Genomic DNA, 24,219 nt, shown 5'->3' with positions numbered 1-24,219 from the left:
ACACCCATGTGAAGCTTGTAATTGTGATCGACAGTGCCAGTTCCCTTTGTTATTAAAAATCATGATGCCTGCTGTAGTCAGGATGATCAATATTCTAACAGAAGAATCTGAGAGGTCTGTCAGAGGAGAAACACTCTTTTTCCCCAGCTGTCTTCTTTACACCAGAGTCTTATAAAGCATTCAGAAGAATGAACAATATATGTACTTGTATTTCATAACTATATTTGTTTTTCACTTGGGAAGAGATGGAAAAAAGATCTAAGAGTCAAATTTTAAAAGTACTTCAGAGTATGCACATGCAGTAGAACATGATATGATTTGCTAAACTAACATCTACCTGCACTGACCCAGGTAGGTGGCTACTAGTTTCAGGGTAGACTCAGTTTGCAGGAAATCTGGCTGTCTACAAGGTTTTCTGTTGCATGGTATTGAAATGCTTTGAAAAGTGGAGATGTAAGTCTGAATTCTTAAATATTGTATTTAGGAGCCTGAGGACACATCTAAAATAGATTTAGAGTTTATTATTAGCATTTCATTTTTACAGATGACACAGAACAGGGAACAGGTTGCAAGAAAATTCTCTTCTGCAGGTTCAGTGATTGGATTTACAAAGGTAGTTAGGCACCTAAAGGTGCAGAGAGGTGTCTATGGGGACTTCCAAAAGCACCCCAGTGAGTGATGTACCTAGTCTTACTGAACTCTGAAACAAGCGAAATTCTAGATCAGTTCAAGTGCTTTTACAACATCAGCAAAGAACTTTGCACTGCCAGACATCTAATTATCTCTATAAGATGGCCCCAAATTAGTTGCAGATGGCCAGCAAAAGGAAAAGGTATGAAATGTTTTGCATTTTAATATATATATTCTGCTTCTCAGCTAGGAAAGATTTTGTTTTTCTGTGTGGATTTTCTGGCTGTAGCTCTTGACTCAAGTTACTCTGTCTTGGTACTCTGCCGTCTCAGTATGGCACTACACAGCAATAGGAAATAAGGCCTGGTGAGTGGCAGTCTCCATGAAGAGATTATTTACCCAGAGACATGATGTGTTCCTTCCTGCGGTGATGCTACCACGTCATTTCCTTAACTCCTTCCCTGTCACTGGCTTCCGCTAGGGAAGTTTTAATGAGGTAATGCCAGGCAAATAGGGCTGCTGCCTATCATACAAACTATCACTGCAGATATGTTTTCCTGTGAATGTTATGTATTAGGGAGCACTGAGAAAATTATAGTTACTGGAAGAAATCAAAAGAGTCTAATTACAGTGATTTTTATAGAGAGGGTTAAAGGATGCATGTCAAAAGGGACTGATACATAATTATGATAATATCAGTTGCAACTCCTGTGCTACCTAATTACTTGAAATGGGTGGCATTGTGCAGTCTTTATGAAAGAGAGCTACTTTGATATAATCTACTAAATTGAAGCTACTAAATAGAAGCTACTAAATGATATAATCTTAATATGAAATAAAAATAAAATTGAAAGAAAAGTAAAATTAATATATTGGTTAGAATAATAATCAAAGAGCCAGCACTTGATGTGCTGGAAAGACAGTACCAACTGTCTCCAACCCCAAATCTGTGCTACACATTTGACTCACACTGTGTCAGAAATTGAGATGCTTCATGTGTTGCCTAAACTGGTAGTCAAAATCAAGATATATCGGCATGACAAGAAAAGAGTCGTAAGAAGTGGAGGAAGAAAGGAATAAAAAGAGGAAAGGTTAATAAAAATGAGAAAGAGCATAAACCTAGCAATGAAAGTGTTAAACTCTTCTGGAGTTTTGAGTCCCTCCACGTGTTGAGTTTGCTCTGGATCCTCTGAGGTACTCCAAAGCCCCAGTTGCTGAGTAGGTGCTGAATCCTCTTGGATTCAGGCACTGAGACATCTTAGAGGGCTGAGGTCTTTCTATTTTGGTTTCGTGCTGGCTGTATTACACTGTATTACACTGATAAAATTGTCAGCAATACTTGATAGAAATAAAATATTGAAGTTATTACTTTAACATACACTTTGTTCATCACAGATGTAATTTAATTACACAGAACTCATACCTACTATAACAATGACATCTGCTGACAAATGACCTGGACACTGGAAAAAATCTAATTCTGCGATTCATTAGAAATTAAAATCCTAGCATGTTCATGCACAAGCCCATGGAACTGTTAGTAGGTCCATGCTCCTAATTATGGTGTAGGCTAGAAAAATCAACCGTTATTTGAATAGTGACATCAACAGATTGTCAGTTATTAGTGGTTTCCTGATTTTTGTGGCCACCCTGAGGAGATACCAAAACTTTAGTGGATACTGCATTATCAAGAGTCTTGTAACGGAAAATAAGACTGAATAGAAGGTTTAATATTATTATATTGACTACCTGCAGCTCATTTATTTCATGGACTGCAGTCTGGATCACTTCTTTAAGTTTCCATCATCTCATTTAATAGCAAAGACACAATCTCATTTATAAGCTCAGTTTACATATCTTTTCTAAAGTTTTAAAACAAGAAAAGTAGAGTGGCAATTGGCTAGAATCCCTCATTTACTGCAAGTTTGGTAAATACATTTCTCTATGTATTGATTTCAAGGAGCTACTTTTTGTCTGCTGATTTAGGCAACCTGTTCCCAGAATGAAAGTATCTGACTTAACTGTCCGTGTCTTTTCAAATTCATTATACTAATTCCTCATTTAATCCAATGTTGTCTCTTTTTGGTACAAGAACAAAAACATGAAATACTTTTCTAACATATGAGTGTTTTAATTGCTACAACTTTTTCTTAAAGAAAAATGAATGTTTGGAACTCTTTCTCTGAGCTGTAATCTTGCAACCACTTGCCACATACACTGGCCTGTTCTGCCCTCTGTAATAGCTGCATACTGTTTATTCAATAGCATTTAATAGAGACTGTGACTTAGTCCTCTGAGCATGACCTTCCAAAGCAGTTCTGCTGAAGTTCTTCCCTATCAGAAAAGGTTCCTTCATACCTACATCCTAGCAGCTTCCTGGCCTCTGCAGCTGCGGTGACTCTGTTTTATGTAGTGTTGCTTGAAGTTCACTGACTTGTCCTTAATATCCAACTAAATTCCACAGAATTAATATTTTAAATCTCTGCTGAAGATTGCCTTTTGCTTCTTTGTGTAGCACGTTGGTGTTGAATGTCAAGGAGACAAAAGGAAATCTGAGTTTTTGAAAGGATCATGGTTTTCACTGACAAATCTAATTACAATACAAAGTGTCAGAAGTAAAGAACTTGATAAAGAAAAATAAAATACTATTTCAACTTTGCAAGCATTTTATATGTTATTGTTTATTTATGATGATTCAATGTAGGGTCTGTTAAAAATCTTATCTAGCTTGCAAGGCTGAAACGATTAGCAGAATTTCCATGCAACACTGTAAAGGTTTTTTCCATCTGGAAATTTTACTTGATGAGGTTAAGGTGTGAGAAATCATGTAAGGCTTACCATAAAATCTGCCATCTTCCAAAAGAAAGAAAAAAAAAAAGCAACATCGACCAAACAAGAAATAAGCCAACAAAATATCCACTGATTGCACTGCTGCCCAGGCTGGTAGAGCAGTCTCAACCACATTTCTGGCATTTACCAGAAAGCTTTCTTACCTTTACTGCAAACTCTGTTTCTGTAGCTTTATGAACGCATCTCTTGCACACTGAATAGGAGCCAATTCCTATGTCCTCCTTGATCTCGTATCCATCTGTAAAATGAATGTTGTTCCCATGTAACTGCTATAGGGAAAGACAAAAGAAACAAGGTCATCAGGACATGGCTATGTAAAAGCAAGGACTAGCCTCTAAAGGAAGTGCTTGATCTCATCTCCTTCACAGAGCTCTCTTGTCCTTAGGAGGTTTTCTATATCCAGTTTAAAAATCTGAAGTTCTACTTAAACGAGTGTGTCTCCTCCCTTTTCACCTTTTTTCAGTCTGAAAGATGGAGTTGTCCATGTAGAAGTAATGGCAAAAAAGCAGTGATTTTCTAAACTATAGAATGCAGACAATCACCTCCTATTAGAAATTCACAGGAAACTGTGGGCCCAAATCCCTTGACAAAGTCACATATCTTGACAGCATAAACTTAGTTCTAATTACTGAGGGGCCAGATGACTTATAAACTACTAATAGCTTCATAATCTTCAGAACAGATACCCCACATACGGGGTGTGCCTCCAGACCACTGGAGGTCTTGTCCAGGATACGCTTAATTATGATTTGTCTGTGAAAGAAAAGTTACTATTTTAAGCCAACCTAATTTAAGAAAATATATTACTAGTGAAAATAGTAGGAAAAGACTTCTAAATTTCTGATTTTATTTATGGAAGGGTACAGAATTAGCTATGGCATCATTAGTTCATATCCCCTTTGGAAAATGTCTGGGAAGGTGGATTGGTTAGATGGTGAAACCCAAATCAGAGGCCTTGCTGCAAATTCCATCCCAGGACTCAAGAAACGACCAGCAGCTCTTAAAAAACTGTCTAGGATCCTCTGTCTAAAAATGTCACCTCACTAGCAAAGTCCTCACAGAACCTTCTAAATTATAAGACATGCATATGTAAACATTCAATACATTTTTACAAAGCAAACCACAGCAATATATATGAAATTTCTGGGATGTAATTGTTTCGGTAACATTGTACTTACTGTTGCAGAAGAGAATCTTTAAGAATATGACATATTCTACTGTAAATTATTAAAATAGGGATGAAAACTATGAAAAGCACAGGCAGGGGCTCTCCCCTTGAGGCATGCACACCTCTGGTTGTGGGTAGAAGAGGAACTTTTTCCTTGTGGGAAAACTTGCTGCATCTTTGAGCAGCCCAGTTCTTTCTCCCAATTCTCTGTTCCTCTGATGTATTGAGCCATTTACAGCTATTTATTTCTGGTTTGAACTACAATAACTGGAGCGCATGTTGTAGGGGAATGGCAGCAAAGAACCAAGCATCTGGCAAATGTCCTTCCCTCATCAAGGGGCTCTGGGTTATGTGAGTATGCCCAGGCTCTCGTGCAATAGCAACAGGAACATGGTGGCCTCTTACATCCAGGGGCTTGGGCTGTGGGAGCCTACAGCAGTAGTTCATTAAGCCCCTTTGCCCATACAGACTGTATCATATAATCCAAGACAAAACTGTTGAGAATGACATGCATTCACTGAAAAAACAGCACTTCAACACCTGCCCTGTATGCACAACTGGAATAATGTTTCAGGTATTCAGAAGTACTTTTCATTTCAGTTGTGATAAGGTGAGATTCCTGTTTCCTTTGTAAAGGCTGCGGAGAATGTGAACTTAAAGATAAAAGCCTTTGGGAAAAAAATACTCATTTTCCACCTCCTACATGATGCATATAAACACCTCCTACCTACACTAGGTAGCTGTGAAATACCAGTGAGAATGCTGAGGCAGTTTAAATACACTATGCACATATGTATCTGCCTATCAAATGTGAAGTGTAATATCAGCATCAGTACCTGCACAATTGGATGGATGGTGATTTTGTGCAGATCTTGCTGTGCAGGCTCCTGCACCAAGTTAGAGGCAACGAAGCTGAACCCTCTGAAAAGGTGATGAGCATTGGCACTTGGAGGAACACCTGGGGAATCTGTAGGAGAGGGAGAAAATGACCTCATAAGGTGCACAAAAGGTCAGAAAGTAATAGCACAGTACCTGCAACAGACAGTCACCCCTGCCAGTCAACAGCAGATCCTGCTAAACTGGCAGACACACATGAATATAATCCACCTCTATATCAAGGCTTTGATGTGCCTTCTCCATCCCTTCCTCTGGATCTGAACAGTGCGGGGTACTGTTTGCAAGGATCTTTCGGATACAGAGGTTTTTTTCACAGTGCATATTCATTCTTAATCAAAGCACTGCCTGTGCCAGCAGTCCACACAAAGAGAGAAGGCACAGGATGGTAAGGCTAGGAGAAAGATGGATGGCTCAAGGCAGGGCACCCCTTTGGCTTAGCAGAGGTTCTCTAGGGAGTGGAAAAAAGCTGCAAAATGCTATATTTGTCCTTCACAGCACACCTTGACTACAGAAATTACAAAGGCTAAAGTGCTTTCTGGGTAATGTGCTATGTTGTGTGGGTCAGGAGAATGTAGAGGAGACAGAACCTGAGGCAGGTGTAAAAGCACGATGCCACAGTAGCAGTGGTTTTCAGTCTCATAAGGATCTTTCTGCAGTAGCTTTAGGAGCTGGGACCTATTCCTGGGAAGACGCTGGTTGACTTGTCCTCAGATGAACAAAATGGCTAGGAGTGTTTTAACTAACCTTCACGGAGATTTTCTCCCCACTCCTTCCCCTGACGTGGCAAATCCAAGGAAGGAACAACTGGAGATAAAAGAATCCTGAAATATTCTACCTTTTGAATGAAATAACTAGAGATCAGTTCCTGCTACCTATGCCACTGCTCAGTGAGAGAAACAGCCTGCCAAACTGAGAAGAGAAGAGTTGCACTTCACTTAAAATTCTGAAAAGCTTTAAAGAGATCTTTCTCCCCAGTTATGTTTTGCCCCAGGTATTTTCATAAACAAGTAAGAGTCACATTGCAAACCATTCTTGTAGCTGGCTGGGTATTATAGAACCTATAGTATTCAAATTTGCTCATTTGTTCTTTTTTTATTCCTTCCCCCCTGCCCTTCCTTCACATTTCTCGCAGTGCAAGATGTGATTTACCTTGGCAAGGTTACAAAGCCAAACTTCCTTTAGAAAGCTATCTCCTTTTACAAGTGTTTAAGTACCCAGTTGCACTAGAGTAAAGAAAATACATCCCCACTGGACCTTATATCTGACTCATCTACCTACACCATCAGCACCTCCCATTAGTGTGAAGGGCAATGGTGTGAAAGACTGAATACTGCTTGAGGTCCTGAAAATATGTGAGGACGTATCTCCTTGTGGGGACATTCCCTGTATAAATCTACTGGTCAACTGAACAGAAGATCTGAAGCCAGAATATGGTAAAAACAAATTATCTGCTCAGAAATAAACAAAACCGAGACTACAGTTAATTCTGTATCTCATTACAAAGCCACCTCAGCTTTGACAGGAGTCAGAAATAAGCACAGCAAGTCAGACCTCACTGCATGGTATGTGGAGAAGCTTGTCTTTTAGTAAAATGTCATGGGTTATTTGTTTATCTCAATGTACTGATGGGCACTCTCCTTGCAAATACACGGATGAATCACACCAGACCTCTTGCATCACTGGGTACTTCCTACAATGGCATATATACAACACTGATTTCCCAAGAGGAATTAATTAAGAGGAAAACATGTTTTTTTTAAAAAAGGAATGACAATAATTCAAATCTGAACACTCCTGAACTTCAGAAAAGCTGTGATCCGGCTCTAAAACGTAAGTGCTAGGTCATCCATTTAAAAATATCTGTTCCTTCATAATTCATTGCCAATCTCTTTATGAAACACTGTAGAACTACTAATTATTTGGTGTTCAACATTAAATATTCATCACCACCAACTGATATGCCCATCATATGAATTAAATGTTAAAACACCTGTGTTAAGTGCAAAATTATGTTTAAATTATGTTAATTAACTCATAGCTATGAAACCTAAATCATTTTCCTAGTCTTGATAAATACAGAATTATTTAATATGTCTGAATTAGATCCACTTGCAAACACCAATCTTGCATAATGGTTATCTTTCTGCCTGTGAAAGCCGTAATGCTTTATCCCACTAGAGGATCTAACTTTACAGGATTTTCAAAGGTTTCATAAATCTTAAGTAATTTACTTCAGTATGATTCACTGGAGTTTGCAAATATTATTATCTTATTTGCAGAGGAGGAAATTTAGATACTTCAGGTGCATTTTTACATATTATTTCTCAGCAGTAAAGCCAGTCTAAGACATCCCTGCTGGTTACAGCATGCTGTCCCATCACTTACAAAAGTACAAACATTTGTGGACTGAAATCTAAGTTGGATCACCGGGATGATCTTGGTTTGATCCTTGTTCAAGTCACCATTTATAACCTGGATTGCTTCAGTCTCCTGTTCCCTGTGAGGAGCTGAGACAGCACAAATGAGAGGTGGGTCCACAGCGGTGGACTTAGGAAACAAGTGGCCAGAAAAGGTGACTCCAGCTCAGATGAATCTCTCAGAAAAAATGATGGGAAACTATAGCCATAGGGATGAACAGTCAATGTCAGAAACCACATCTTTGTTGCTCTCAGAGCTGAGGTTAGGAATCCACAGAAAGCTGTTTCAACCTCCAGGCTAAAGAAACTTTTTGAGATATGGCAAATTACTGGACTGGCAAGTTACTGGATCCAAAACTTTGACATAAACCTGTTTCCAGGCAGGGGAACTCATTCAAAAAGAGAGTGCAAAATGACTGCATGTATCTGTGTCCCCTCCTTGGTGATATCTTTCTGACAGATTCATTAAAACACAATGACTGCATTATCATCATGAAACGGGAATTATTACAGTGCTTTCTGTCTGGGTACATTCTCAGTAATGGGGTTAGTTTGTATGGGGCCTATGTCATGACAGAAAACACACAAAATAAAAAAGGTTCTTGTTTGATTCCACCAGCAATATGAGCCAGTATTAAATGCCTGGTGATGATCTCCCCTCCTGGTTGACCCAACCAGTCAACAATCAGTGTCTGCAAAATATGCTGCCAGTCTGCAAAGGCTTTTCTATCACTCTGGAAATGTAAAGGGATCCACACTTCCAATTACAACTATTTTGAAATGAAAGGGTTTGATTCTCAGGTCACTTTCCATGATAGCATGAAGCAGAACTGAGGCAGGCCATCTCCCCACCCCAACCACTACCCCAAGACAAACCTTCCAAGTCAGTGTCTTGCGTGAGGTATCAAATTGAATTAAGCAACAGTAACAACATGTAGAGTGTAAAATATAACCCTGGGCATCAGCACATGCATGAAGTACAAGGGTTTTCATGCCAGTACAACCAATGAAGTGTGAACTTCCAAAGCAATCCAAATTCTTAATGCTTCTCTTGAGACTTTCCAGGGCAGCACCAGCCTGAACTTCTCTCAAGATCAGACTAATTTGACGTTTCCAATATTTCAGAGAAATTAGTTCCTCTGAAATCTGAATTAAAGCTAAAATCAAAGGTGTGAAATGTCTGGTATCCAAAGATCATTTGTTTCCGTGCAGTGGGATAGGAATATCGAAACATTACTAACATATACTGGAGACAGGTGGATGTTCCAGCTGGACTCAAATAACCGGAGTGTAATATTTTTATAGCTTGTGAAAGTCAGCACATCCTTGCCAAAAAAACTAGGAACCAAGATTTTGAGTAGATACCACTATTTCATACCCATGAAAGGAGGTTTGAGCCAGGCTTTGAATAGAGGTTTGGGCTAGTTTTAAGAAAAAGGCTGAAGGTCACGATGAACCTGAACAAAAACTACAGGGAATCTTAGCTCTGATTCAAGTGCTATAATGTAGAGGTTTTTGTAATGAAAGTTCAGATATCCTACTCTCACTGCAACAGTTCTGGGGTGATTTGAGGGTTGAAGCTTGAGACCTTATACTTGGTTATTACAACAGTGTTATGTGATATTTACAGTGCTTACTATCTTCAAAGTCTTTTACAAACAACAGCTAATTAACTTTTTACATTTTAGAACATATAAATAGGTACTTCTTTACACAGGAATATCACAAGCAGAAGTGTAATGTAGCTTATCCATGTCTAGCAAGAGGCAACATTACAACTGGGATTACCACTCTGAGGTTACTGATATTCATGCTTTGAAGTAGAAGAGTGGAAAATGGTGTTTTGTGCAACAACCACCTTCATACATATAGTGCACAAAATGTGGTATTCCTGTTAGGAAACAGAAATTATAGGAACAACATTCTCACTGCAAGGATTTTCTAAATATTGTGGGCCAAATTTCCTGTTAGCATAACTCCACTGATCTGAGAACTTGATGATTCTTCATTACTGTTAACCATGTATTAACTTGCAACATTCCATAGTCTATGGGATTTCATAATTAAAGAAAACATCTATGGAATATATAATTATACACTAACTTGCAGAGATGCAAAGTTCTTTGAAGCTGAGGTAATTTTAAATAGTTAAATTCAGCTAATGTAAGCAACAAGAATAATAAAATATTAAATCAATAGCTGTTTTTCCTATTAAAAATGTGAAATCTGTCCTTCCTAAAGACAAATTAATGTGAGGTTGGTAAAATGCTTATGAGCTTCTTTTCCTGGAAATGCTAAACAGTCTTTGCTTCCTGCTGGATATTGCAAAACCCAGTAATCCCACAGGTGATCAGACCCCATTGGAATGGGGAGGGGAAGGAAGAATGAATTTGCCCACTGAAAAGATGCATTACATGTTCCACTTTACTAACCTGTGGGGGTCCGAGATGTGAACTCTGGATCAAAATGAAAGGTGTCTTCTGGCCGTCCCACTGCGGGCTTGAAAGGTGGCTTGATTTCTTTCCTGTATAGTTTCTATAAGGAGAAGAACAGATCACAATCAACAACAATCTGTTCACCTTCAGCAACTGCAGACTGGCTCCTTGGCTTTGTTTACCTCTGTGCCATCCTTGCAGAACTGACAAAAAAGGATGATGTATCTGTAGGTCTGGCTCCTGCTTGACTGGTCAGCTTAAAACCATGCCCTGGATGGTCCCTGCACTTTCTAGTTACTGGAATCCAGAATAAAACCACAGATGTTTCTGGTAAAAATTTAGCCCATAGACTGGCACAATATTCCAGCTGAGGCATCTGGAAATTCACTGATATTAAGGGCAGGACTGGAACGTGCAATGGTAACACCAGGAAACTGCATGGGTGAGTTCAGCAGTGCAGCAATGGCAATGAGCACAAAGAACCAATAGGAAGCGGTGGCTGGTTTAGCATTTACTATTTGTCAAGAACTAGCAATATGTTTGACACTCTGCCAGACTGAGCTGAGCAGCAGGCCTGGTTGCCTGGTGTTCACAACCTAAACAAGAAACTTGTTCTTCTGGCATATCTGGTAAAAGGGAAGGGACTCACAGCTGAGGATTAGATGAAATTCCCATCAAAAGATGTTAGGAAGAAAGCACTGCAGATGGGTGGGGAATCATGTTGAAAGCCTAAATGTGGCTTGAGCAAAGGAGAGAAATCAAGGAAAAACATAAGGAAGAGAGGAAGGTATATAACAGATAAGCACTGCTGGGTGTGTGAGTTTGTGCTGGTGGGTGACCACATAAGTAAAGGATCACATAAGTAACAGTCACCATAAATGCATTCACCACCTTCATTAGCAGGGACTTCGTGGCCTCTTTACTCATGCTTAGTGATCCTTAAGAAATGGCTTCACTGGCTCCTTTGCAAGCATTCATACACACACACACACACACACACACACACACTCTGGGAGATGAACAAACTGATGTGCAGCATGTCTGGATCGGATCCAAAGCCTACAGAGGTTAATGGAAAGAGTCCTATTGATTTCAGTGATCTTTGCATCATCTCTGCTTGAAATGGCAAAAACTGAGTATCATGCTGATGGCAGCATGGGAAACAGCTCCAGTTTCATTCCCTGCCCCATATTTCAGTCCCTAGACTTCATTCCCTTTCTAGCAATGCTTTTCTTATCAGGTTTCAAAGGGCTGAATTAGTTGCCACAAACAGCCCCCAATAATTAACATGTCTGAGCATAAATATAATGTTTCATCCAAACTTTCAAATCATGAGCTGGAGAGTTCAATTTTATGACTGTTTGTAGTATGTATTTTCAGACTAGCTCTTAAAACAACTTCATAATGAGCTGATTTTTCAAAATATTTAATGGAGATTAATACATGCTTGTCCAGCTCTTTGCATGCAGGAAGATTCTTTTTAACTGTGGGTTTTGTGGTGAAATTAACTTCTGTAATATAAAGCATGTGGTCAAACCTAAGATATATACACATCAACATAATTTGAACTAGATTTTGCAAAGATAAATAAAGGTTCTTGAGGCAGGACATTTTGTGGCATAGTATTAGCATTAGCATAAAGCATATGTTTGTGGCTGAACTATGATTCCCTGGAAAAGCGGAATGGTGAGGCTGGAAATGACTCTGCAATAATTAATAGCCATTTCACCATAAAAAGTTCCTGCTTGCACAGAACTGCTCCCTATCTTCTGTGAGAAAAAGAGATGAATAATTGCTGTGAGCCACAATGGAAAGCCAGTCTTCCAAATAATTAAAAGCCAATTGCAATCTTAAGCAGGAAGTGTCACTCATCAACAGAAAAGTATCAACCTACTAATTAACATATATCTTTTTCTGTCTGCACAGAACTTTAAAAGAGAACTCGGCACCTACAGCAGGTTTTTCTGTTGCTAGGATTTCCCCTTGTGAAATCTATTTGCTTCCAGCTTCCCTTTATTTGTCTTAATTCACAACTGCAGTCCTTCTACTGCAGAAAGCAATATGGTCACACACACATGCTTCCTCCTTGAATTAAATTTACCCCTCATCCTGTGAGGTCCAAAAATCGGAAAATGTTTTAGAGTCGTACATCATTCAGGAACTGCACTCTCTTTTGATTATCGTAACCATATTCTCTCTGGCCTCTTAATTCCTCCCCCCATCTGTAGCTTCTTAAGTGCTGTTGGAGCTACATTTGTATTTTGAATCCCTAACCCACATCCTCCACTACCAGGGAGGGATTCATCATGAATCACATGCCACCTAAAGATGTGTAATCACAAATTTGCTTGCTGAGAGGGGATGGAAACAAAGAAGTTGCTTGTGCGAGTGAAGGGCACCTCCTCTGAGCGCAACCCAGATGACTCCCTTTTCCATTTCCTTTTCCACTTGTGATAAAAATTATTTCTGGTGTTTCTGACTCGACAGCTAGGAACAGCAAAAGGTACACTGCCTTTGTCCCCCAAGCTCTTAAATTGGGTAACTAAATGAAATCTTTAAGGAACAAGAACAAGCAGAGCAGTGTCATCTGTGGGCTTTCCCATTTCACACTGGCTCCACTTCTCTGAACGAGCCACTACAACCAAAGCCAATTCACTGAAGCACACTAAACCACAAGGCAGCCCAACACAGTTAAACATGAAGGCTTGCTGCAGGCAGAGCACTTTTTCCTTTAAAAACCCGCATCCTGTAGACTGCAAAACACAATGTGACACCAGCTGATCTAAGAAAACAGTAAGAATCACAGCTGTTGTTTTCTATAGACAGAGAGAACAAATCTTTTGGAGGATTTGAGATCCTTCTGGATTTTCCAAGAATATTTCTAATTTTAGGTGAAATATATTAACCTATTATCTCTTACCATGGTCCCAAAAATATTTGGGGCTGATGGATCACCTTGATCTCTTCCAACAGAAACCAACCAGAGTGGCATAGCAAGCTAAGTTTCAAATCTTGTCTTTGACCATTTCTATCAGGCTATCATGTAACTTCTGGTAAGTTTAAACAGTTATCTACTTCCCAAGTCACAGTAGTCCTCACTCTGTATGCAGAAGTCACTGGGAGTTCCACCATCTATTTTAACGGGAACAGGGTCCCAGCTGTCCCAGTTTAAATCCCAGTTTTCATATCCAAATTATTATTTTGGGGCATCTTATTAGGCATTCAAAAGAGACTTTGGATATGTTAATGCTAACTGAAGCATTTAAATTTCAGGCTGGGTACTTAAGATCATTATATGTGTATTATTTTGCATGGGTATAAGAAGCTGAAGATTTTTTTTTCTTCCACATTGCTTCCACATCTGTAAAGGAGAAATGTATTCCTTAGCCCTTAATATTTTATTGAGAATGTAATTTCTGTCTTTCTCAGTAAAGAATAACCCCCCACATCCCACTGCCATTTTTCTAAACTGGCCAGAGCATTGACTTATCACAGAAAAATGCAACTGACAGGTATCAGGAATCACTGTGCATCATGCATGGCTGTTGGATCCAGAGGCCGTGCAGACGGAGTGCCTAATTCACAGAATGAGAAGGATGAACTCCAAGTGTGAAAGTACTGATTTAGATATTCAGACCTGGATACATATCCATGCTTCTGTCTACTTATCAACCCCTCACATCCTTCTGAGACTTTGATTCAGTACCTTCAGATTAATAAGTACCTATGAATTAACTAGAACACAGTTCTATAGCAGTTTGAGAAACTATGAGCTTCTATCAGCTTCCTTTCTGATTTGGGACAACCTCTTTTTTTTTTTTGAAATAACTAATTTTCCCTCAGGTCCCAATGACCTTTTCTTAATGTATGTTGCTAGATCCCTAATATGAGCTTCATCTGAACACCTCCTCACCTCTGTACATCACAGAGACTAGTAACAAAATTCTGCGATATGTGTTCATCTCTTGTTATTTATAAGCAGTTACTTTTTTGTCATCTTTTAAATGTACTTCTGAAAAAAACCAGATGTAAACGCCCTGTATATGTGCCTGGCAAATATCAAGCAAAAGAAAATGGTTTAATTTAATTAAAAACTATTTAGTCATTTCCTCAACTGAGTTTCTTTGATAAAGAATTGAATTATACCTTAGACACCTTCTAGAAATAGAAAGATGCTACCCTCCAGAGTGACGCACTTGTAGTGTGAGAATAAACTCCCTTGATACATATACCTGTCACAGAAAATCCAGTGAGGAGACAAAAGGATGAACTACCTTCTAAAATGCTTGCCCTCTCCTAGATTAATGACTCATTGTTATTGCCTGCAAAAGATAGAAAAGCTAGCAGAATTCAGATCTTGGGATCAATTTTTGCTGTTGGTAAAATCTGCCATTAAATAATTCACGTTTTCAGTTTAGTTTGATCTCTGATTAATATTGAAGGAAATAGAATTTGAGTCCACTTTCTTCCCACTCCTTCCCTCAACTGTATTTGACAGTTAATTTTCTAGCATGTCATTTGCTCTGGTTCCAATTTAGCCTGTCATCTAAACAAAAAGTACTGTTTATAGCTCACTCCTCCAACTGTAGTCTGCGAAAAGGGACTTCAGTTTTCATTTTCAATGAAAAGCCAGAAATTTTTTATGCATGACCTGGAAAGAAGAAACAGTTAAAAAATATCAGGAACTAGACTGTGCTTTCTCAGGGCCAATGACTGAAATTATCTGAGGTCAACTTGGTTTGGGTCTGCCTGTCTTGGGGAGAAAAGGGGGTGCAAGGGTAGTAAGCAGGTAAAACTCAGAAAGAGCTGCACATCTAATCTCCTTGTGAATCCCAGCCTTGATCATGAAAGACAGTCCATTCATTTAACAAGGGATCTATTGAATTTGCGTCACAGTGCCTAGTAAATGCCTTAGAGCAGTAAGACTGATATTTGCAGAAACCTTAATCTATTTTTCACCCTGGGAAGTGGGAATTTAGGGTTTTGTTACTGGTTGACAATAGCTGTAAAAATGAGACTCTGACAGAGATTAGCTCATGCCACAATTTAAGTTTGGGCATAAAAACTCTGTGTCAGATTGTCCACAGTTCATTTAGTGCTACTTATACACCAGAAGTTAAACCAAGGGTGACTGGAGATTCGTGCTGAAGAATGGCACCCTGGAACATGGAAATGACATCTGGGAATGGGTGGGAGGAGGACGGTTGTTCTCTGGCCACACTCATGTTTTCCAGGATCACACTTATCGCCTCTGCGTGCAGTGGTCATACGCTGTCAGCACTGCTGTGCTTGGCAGGACCATCTTCAGCATCGTAACAGGGAGCTTTTTTACACTGAGTATGTTGTTTCCACTGTGTTTGCTGCCTTCATTCGAAACAGACACTATGTCTGGTTGTGTCTGAAGACAGCCAAAGATGGGAAACAAGTGGGAAATGACTACTCCAACAGGTAAACACTTCAGCAATAGAGACAATAACCAAGCCCCAATCAAAAACCCGAGGGAACAGCTCTGACAGTATTCTGAAATGAAGGTCCAATTTACACATTTCAGTCCACAATTCTAATGACTTAATCACTGCGCTATCTAGACCTCACACACAACTTGGAAGGAGGCAGCTAACTCATTTCTGGTTTGAATCTCTTTTTAAAATTAGATGAAGCAGCTTGGTGGTTAGTTCCTGGTTATCACATTACTCTTGCAGGAAAATCTTGCTTAAAAAAAAGATCTGTTTTGCACTGAGTTTCTAGAAGACACTAACTCATTCTGACCCTTCGTGATAAGGGGGCTCTTGATGGAGGATCATTTTACTACAGTTGCTGAAAGTTTCTATGCTGTCAGTCGCAGCAGTCCTGTCTATCATAGCTGCCAAGGTAGTACAGAAGCTCTCCAAAAGAGCTTGCCTCTTGCTCTCTGAGGTCTTTATATTACCAAGGTATAAAATAAATCAACATTCATGTCCTGCCTCAAGAATGTTGTTTGCTGACTGCCTGCGAATTGATGTGAGAGATTCTGTATACGTGATGCGAGAACAAAATGAGGGCATCAGGGACTCTTTTCCTGCAACTGTACAGATATCAGCACTAAACATCTGTGCCTGATCCATTTCTGTTCTCTGACCCTGCTCTGTTTCTATCCATGAAAAACATGTTAACAGTTGGTTGGATGATCATCATAAGGCAAAGTCCTGGCTTCAGCTCAGGGCCAGGCTGGCTCACACCGCTTTGAAATGCGTACAATACTGCTGCCGTAACTAGATAAGCCTCCCAAGGTCTCCATGAGTGATAGTAAAATTAGGACTAAATGAGCAAATATATTACAAAGACGATAGCTGATCTGTGTAATAATGATCTGTCTGTCTCCAAGAGAGTGCAATAAGCAGTAATTATGTTGGATTAAAATGGATCTCTACATCTACATTTTACAGTAAAGTTAGAGGGCTAGATAAGACACCAAAGGGCAATTAAATCCACCTTCTCCTCTTGCTCCAAGTCATGTTCAAGCATACCTAGCCCCTAACCCATCCATAAGAACTTTATCAAATGATGGATATCTGTACAATTTCCTTAGGACAGATATGAAATTGTTCCCAAAAGAACTGAGCTTGAAACAATCACCAATCATCATGAGAGAAGATGGTCTTGAGGAGTCTCACAGTCCAGAACTGACTTTGCTGAAAACCTTTTCAAGATGCAGAGCCTCACTCCTCTGTGATGAGTTACTGAACTGCTCCACTAGCAAACACAGAAGGAGAAACCCTCTCACTGCTCCAGTGTTCCTTATTATGTTAAAATGCATGCACCCTGACCTGTATTTTGATTGCAAAGCTGAGGACTGTAGAGATATCAGAGGAATACAGAAAATAATAATAATAAAGAACCCAACTCTTCAGGATTCTCTTATTTTTTTTCTTTTCACTTAATGTTTCATAAATGTAAAGTCTTTATACAGAATCTCATGATTAGTAAGAAGCTGAAGAGGAAAAAGATTCTAGACTGCAAAAGATAGGTAATGGGACTAAAATTCAGCTGGACCATAAAGGAAAATCTCAAACTCCACTTTCATTGATCATCTCTTAACATACTCATGAGTCATGCCAACTCTTCAACACGCAATTCAAATTAGATTAATATGTTTTTCCAAAAAAATGATTCTGTGGGCTTTTCAAAGGCCACCGGGGCACCACAAAATGTGCTTTCGCAGAGGAATTAGCTTTACTGGAAAGCCCTGGGCAGCAGTTTGAGAATGGCTCTGTCACATATATTCATGCTGTTTTACCAGTATAGTGAGAACTGCATCAATGTGACCTGTTACATTAGCATTCATGAGTGAGTTCAGATCAGATATTAAAGAAACATAACAATACCATACACAGGTCAGATAAAACTAAACTAGAAAATTCTAGAGGTTGTGGCAAACTGGAGCTCTGATGCACTGGTAGATGTCCAGATCAAGAATGAAAAGTGTTTGCCTCAAGGTTTGTCTAAAATAAGTCAGTCTGAACAAATATGATGCTGAAAATGTGAGGTTTAAACTGTTGCAAGTCTAAATTGAATACTTAGCTAATCTCTATGGCCAGCTTTATGAGCTGTAGCTAATAGCAATAAAATAAATCCCTGTTGACCATTCTGTTAATCATGTCTGACATGTCTTATTTGAACCATGTTACATTTGATCAAATGTTTGCTGTTCCAATTTTGAGTGCTGATGTTAAATTAATGACTCACTTCAATAAAACATCAACCACTTTTAAGAGGAGTTGCTGTCTCCTGTTCTGGCTGGTTGACTTGTATACTCAGTGATGTAAAATCACTATTCTAAAAATCCATCTGTGTTGTGCTTTTCTATAGCCCCCACTGCAATACAGCAGAAGGGCCAGATCCTGTCCTATGGTCACTTAGGTCAAAAGTGTCAAGAAGGGGTTAACAAAGCTATCCTGTTGAAAGATTTATGATTCCCCCAGCATAAAGTAGCTCAACCTGCTGTACAGCCTGCTGTACCAGCTCTGCAGATACCCAGACATTCCCACCAGCACCATGCTGTGTTTGGGAATAGGGTGCGCCCGGAGGTCTTGGAGCAACTTGGAGCTACTCTCAGCAGGCGTGTAAGAGCAGACATGGGGCTGCTCTGGACAATTCCAAGAGAGAAAAGTATTCCTGGAGTTCCCTGATATCAGAAAGAATAAAACTAGCATTTAGTCCATCTCGCCCAACCCAGTGAGAAGGGACAAGTATTTCAATATGGAACATAAAAGTGGAAAGATGGAGGGACCTAGAGCATCACACCGCTTCCCTCTGGAGTATCGCTTTCAAGCCCAGTCCTTTGGCTCTGTTTTCTTTTGCAATTGAAATATTACAGGACTTTTTACATTTAAAGCTGCTCATTTTCACCCCAGCCCATCTCCCACAGTCAATGTGCCATGTTTATTAGAGCTGAATGTGGAAATTATTCTGCAGAACACTGCAAACAGCCTCAGATAGTACCGTGATAAGCCAGACCATCAAACAAAACAAAGACAAACAGTTAGAAAAAAAAGGCAACGCTGAAAGCAGCTTTCTATTTCATTCATTTGTGGGTATGCGAACAAATGTATGTATAGAATTATAGAATCACTTAGGTTGGAAAAGACCTTTAAGATCATTAGGTCCAACTGTAAACCTAACACTGCCAAATCTGTAATGCAAGAGACATAGGTACCCACTTAAAATGCTCTAGCTCCTGGGTTCTCTGTGTTAGAGTTCACTTCATGTTTTTTCTAAGTATGGCAGTTTGTCTTCAAAAATCTAGCTAAGAACAAAAAATAATATAAAAAAATGCTGCTCCACTTACGTTCCAGTCTATAGTAACAAAGAAAGGGTGACGTTTAATTTCTTCCACTCCATCGAATCCAGCACCTGACAAGAGAATGAAAGACTCAAAATGAAGTCATGCTTAGAAGAGTTTTGCATGACATCTCTTCTCCAGCCTTCCTCCCCATCCCCTCTTTTCTTCTGACAAAGTCAGAGTCACCATCTAAACATTTCTTCTAGTAAGAAACCCTGAACAGTGCAACTGCCATAACAGTATAAACTACTATAAATACAGACAAGGGCACTTCATTAATGAAAATCCGATGGCTGAGAGTTTTTTACTTTTCTCTAATTGAGGCTGGTGCCAAGGCTGAATAGCTGCTCTCTTCAGGCTTCAGATGAGACTTAAGATTTCAGCCGCAGCAGAGCGCACGCACCAGCAAGGCCAGGAGAGGCCCCAAGATGTCCTGATGCTATGGCAAGGTTACTGCTGCTCCCTGCCACCAGCAACAGCTCGTCTATCTGCACCGACTTTCAAACCCTGTCTAATTACCCATTCTCCACAGGCAGAGAAAGCTGCACTACAGATAAGTTCAGACTCAAAATACCAAAGGCTCCAAATGACTTGAGGTAAGCCAGGGTTTTAGGTTCCCCCTTTTCAAATACCATCTTCAAATTTGCATGAGTACCAAAATCAGCGTTCTCACTGGTATGTTTCCTTCACTGTTAAATTTCTGTTACATTACTATAGGAAATTTAGGGAAACTCTTCTGAGATCTGGTAATGAATTTAATTCCTTCATTACTTTTGCCTTATTTCTTCACTGAAGATTGCTTTTTTTATTCCTCTAAATCAATTTATTTGCTTCAGTGCCGTTGCAAAAACCAACAGGTGCTCAGCAATAATTAAACAACTGTCAGGGATGATTTAGCATGCCATTTTTGGGGTTGATTTGACTTTATTAATAGCACCTTTCATTTTCCAGTAGGAAAAATAACATCTGGAAGCAAAGGCTTTGCATTGCAATTTTGGAATCAGTTCCTGAAAGGTACCCAGCACTTCTTTACAAGGATGCTGAGCATCCTTGATTCCCAAAATGACTTGGGATTCATAAGCACCTTGAAAAAGGCACTCAGCACCTCAGAGGAATCAGCTTTTTGTATGCAGCATTTGTACTTTCTGAAGATCAACATTACAAGCAGCTTTAGAAAGGTCTTGTCAACTCAAGCTTTCATAAAATGTGACACCTACTCTCCTTGTGTACAAGACATTATTGATGTTTGCCAAAATGCACTGATCAGGAATGGCTTCCTACGGCCTGCTTAACATTCACTGATGAATGGATACAAAAAGCAAAAACTTTGTGAACACAACATGCAGGATTGTCTGTCAGGCCTGCTGGATACTAACACAAGAGGAATGTTCTGATTACTTCCCCATCCTGGTAATCTTACAGCATAGAAAAATGTAAGTTACGCACATGAGGACAAACAGTTCTAGCACACCGTACAAAATTATGTGCTCGGAGGTGACCAGCCCCACTGAAGAGTGAGGTCTTTGGGTTATGACAGACAGACAGTTCTAGACAAACACAACATGAAATCAAATCTTAGAAAGTGAAAAGAGGACAAAAGGGAGAACATAATTACATTGTCACTGTATTAAGCCTGTTGTACACATACAACTTGAGCACGGAATGTAGTTGACATCCTTGCCTATAAAATGGTGTACTTATCAAAGGTAGGAAAAATCAAAGAAGGGCAACAAGGAATGGTATACAATGACTGAGTAGGCCATGACTTTTCAACTTGGAAACAGATGACTGAGGAGGTTTACGACAGATCATTAAATGATGCTAGCAGGAATCTGGTTCAGAACAACCTGGAGATGTTTCCTCAGGCAACAGATAGTTGTGTAATGTGGAATTCCTTGGAAAAGATGATGTGAATGCAAAATATCTATATGGGTTCAGGGGGAGGCCAGAAAAGTATGTTGAAAAGAAATCTGTTGAAGATTACTCCACTGACAAACCACAAGAGGTTCAGGAAACCCCTTGCTTGACCTTAAAGCAGGTGTAGACTGGGAGAGAATTTGGGTGAAGTATCACATATGCTTACCCTATTCTTACTCTTCTCTAGGCAGTTATTTATGTCCCATGGGTTCTGAACAAGAAAATACTAAGACTTAAATAGTGATAAGACTTGTTCTATGTCTTCCCTAGCATGTTTTTTCAATGCACAGTCTAAAGTCTGCACTAGATTCTTCTGTCAGATTCATTCTGATTTTATCAATGCCAACAGAAACATGAAACCAACATAGTTACTCTGAAGAGAATTACATTAAGCAACTCTTCAGAGAAGAAATATCTGTGAAAAATGTTTTGTGTTCAGTGGCAGTGACTGGAAACTTCGTAATGTGCAGTAGATGTTCTTTGCTACAGAAGGATGAAACCAAAGTGCCACACTGATTTCAAAGGACTGGGACAAATGCTACAGACACTGTAAGCTACTGGTAGCATTCCTTATACTGAGGATAACGGCTAATGCATTCAATCTTCTGTGCTCTGTCCCTCTCCACTGTTTCCCTTTTCCCTCTCTTGTAGGCTTATGGATACATCATTGTGTGATGGGAATGACCTACCTTTTTCAGAGGATCGATTTGAAAGCCACACTTTTTTGCTACTGTTGTTCTTTTTTCCACAAAAAACACAGAAATCAGGATCAAGGAAAAAGCCCACCCATAGCTACTTCTCTTAGTGGGGGACTGCAGTGTGCAGTAAGGAATGCAGCATGTGGTTGACACAGTCATTTGTTCTAAAAATTGGCATTTCTCACTTGGAGCCACTTCAGAGCTCTGGCACAGAAGGAATATGTTGTTAGGAGTGTCAGGTCTTCATTCTATCTCTGGTTAGCTTAATGCATTGAAGAGATTTAGAATGGTAATAGCTTAATTTTGCAAAGAGTGAAGGGCTTCTAATCCCCAGCAACTGATTTTACACCATGGAGAAGATTCAGCGCTTCCTGTAGTTTTTATTCCCTGATCTTCACAGCCATAAGACCTGCTGGCATAGCCCCTGGCTCCCTCTTGCGCTGTGTGCTGTGGCCACAGGCAGCACTGTGTGGCTTGGTCCTCTCCTCCACTGGAGGAGGGAGGTGGCTCAAGGGCGCGTTCAGGGACAGCTCTGGGCGCCTGGAGGGGCAACCCTGACCTTGCTGCAGGACTCCATGGGAGAGGTTAGGCACTAGTGCTTATGGTGGAGTCTCTCTGGATTTGCTTAGCATGTTTCAGCCACTCATCTACCATCTGCAAATCTAAAGTGGTACTGGAAAGAGATGTACTTTCACAGAGAAAAGAGAAGCACTGGAGAGGTCATAACTGGAAAGCCCTGATTCATGAGGATGTACATTTCTGGGTATAGAGATGGGTATTTAGCAAACTGCTGAAGTGCAGCACACAATGGCACAGCACATGACTGCAAACCTTTCACCTTCCTCTAGGTTTCTAATTGTTTTTTTTTAACTTCACTTTAACTTCAATTTAGTAATCAAACCTATCTGTAAAGAATAATCAGTACAATCAAACCTACCACCTGCAAATATTCTTATGTACCGTCCAGTCTCACAAGGGTCTGAGAAGATAAATAATGCTTTCAGATCAAATTGCCAGTATAAACACATTACAGAGTGCAAGGATTTATATAAAAGCAGCCTCATGTTAACAAGCAAGAACCTGATTATCTTATATTGTTTTATGCCTGTAATAAAAGTGTCTGTGAGCAGTAACAGTAGAATGTTTTATTTGTAATTGGTTTTGATTGTTGAATCATTATGGACAGTGTAAGCCTTGAAATATATTAAGGGGAGAAAGCGAGATCTATAAAATTTGAAAGTTGATTATTTGGATATTCAAAATGAGCAGAAAGAGTTTCCAGATTTTTAATTTCAGATAATAAAATTTTAGTGTCTCCACAGCTTCAGAATCTTTTTAGTGGGCTGGATTATTTGAAATGCATTCCTGAAGTTTACAAGAAAGATGTATAGCCACTCTGACAAAGGTGAAACTTGTTTTTTAAAACTCATCATCTTATTAAATTGAAAACCAAAGTTTGATGTGCCAAAGCAAAACGTATCTTCTCTGAGAACATGGGATTAAGGAAATAGTAACGATTTCTTTGGCTTTTACCCTGAATCTACTGGTGCATTCTTTTACTTTATACTTTCTTGGCCAAGCTTCTCAATTATAAGGACTCTGGAACCTTTATACTGCTCAGCCAGTGTAGGGAGTTCCTGAAATGCTCTTTACATTCATTTACCTACCTGAGCAGATCCAGGCCTTAGGACAAGTAAGAATTAGTCCCTCGCCTAAGTTCCTGGCAATGTAATGAACCGACACCTTCATCGTACAATTTCCTTTCCGAGATGCTTACTCCTTGTTTGCCTGGATATTCCAGTTAGTTTCTTTTAAGAATTAAAAATTATGCTTGTCCATAATCTGAAATTTGTTGTACTTAATCAGAGCAATACTACCAAAGCAGTGCTATGCAGACTATTTGTACAGCAGAGTGTATAGGCTCAGGAAAGGACAGACAGCACGCAAAACAAGGGATACCAAAGGAAGGAATACTTTCGACTCCTTAAAAATTTGTTCTAAAACATTAATATGGACCCCAGACTTAAAAATAAAATCAGGTAAACTGGATTACTAAATTCCTCTCTGCCTTGTCTCACTATCTCCCTTCAAGTCTAATATTTTTTCCATTAATAATCCAAAGCTTCAAAACAAAGTTACAAAGCAAAATTTTAAAATACATAATTAATCTTTACTTCTATTTGTTAAGATATCACAATCAAATGGCAAGCAAGATGGTATTCAGAATAAAATGATTTTCGAAGCTCAGCATGTTTCATCTTGCCAACAGTAAAAACACTTTGGAATTAAATACACTCTCCGGATTTGCAAACTTCTGAAACAATGGCTGAAAATAAGCATTTGATCCATAATATGGTTCATTTATTTTAGCATGCTTCATTAATTT

General features: G+C 39.3%; 1 protein-coding gene across 5 annotated transcripts in view; it reads right to left on the bottom strand.

Annotated features, from left to right (window-relative positions):
* Nucleotides 1-24,219, bottom strand: part of RPS6KA2 (ribosomal protein S6 kinase A2) — a 310,220-nt gene that overhangs the window by 33,642 nt on the left and 252,359 nt on the right. For all 5 annotated transcript variants that reach the window (XM_074818602.1, XM_074818604.1, XM_074818605.1 and 2 more), the window contains 4 exons: nt 19,225-19,289; nt 10,395-10,497; nt 5,485-5,615; nt 3,624-3,749 (listed from right to left, as the gene is read on the bottom strand). In XM_074818602.1, coding sequence (XP_074674703.1) covers nt 3,624-3,749; nt 5,485-5,615; nt 10,395-10,497; nt 19,225-19,289 — 425 coding nt within the window. The remainder of the gene's footprint in view (nt 1-3,623; nt 3,750-5,484; nt 5,616-10,394; nt 10,498-19,224; nt 19,290-24,219) is intronic.

The sequence above is a fragment of the Strix aluco genome, chromosome 3 (assembly GCF_031877795.1).
Source record: "Strix aluco isolate bStrAlu1 chromosome 3, bStrAlu1.hap1, whole genome shotgun sequence".
In the NCBI taxonomy this organism is placed as follows: Eukaryota; Metazoa; Chordata; class Aves; order Strigiformes; family Strigidae; genus Strix; species Strix aluco.
This window is presented reverse-complemented; position numbering and strand designations above follow the sequence as displayed.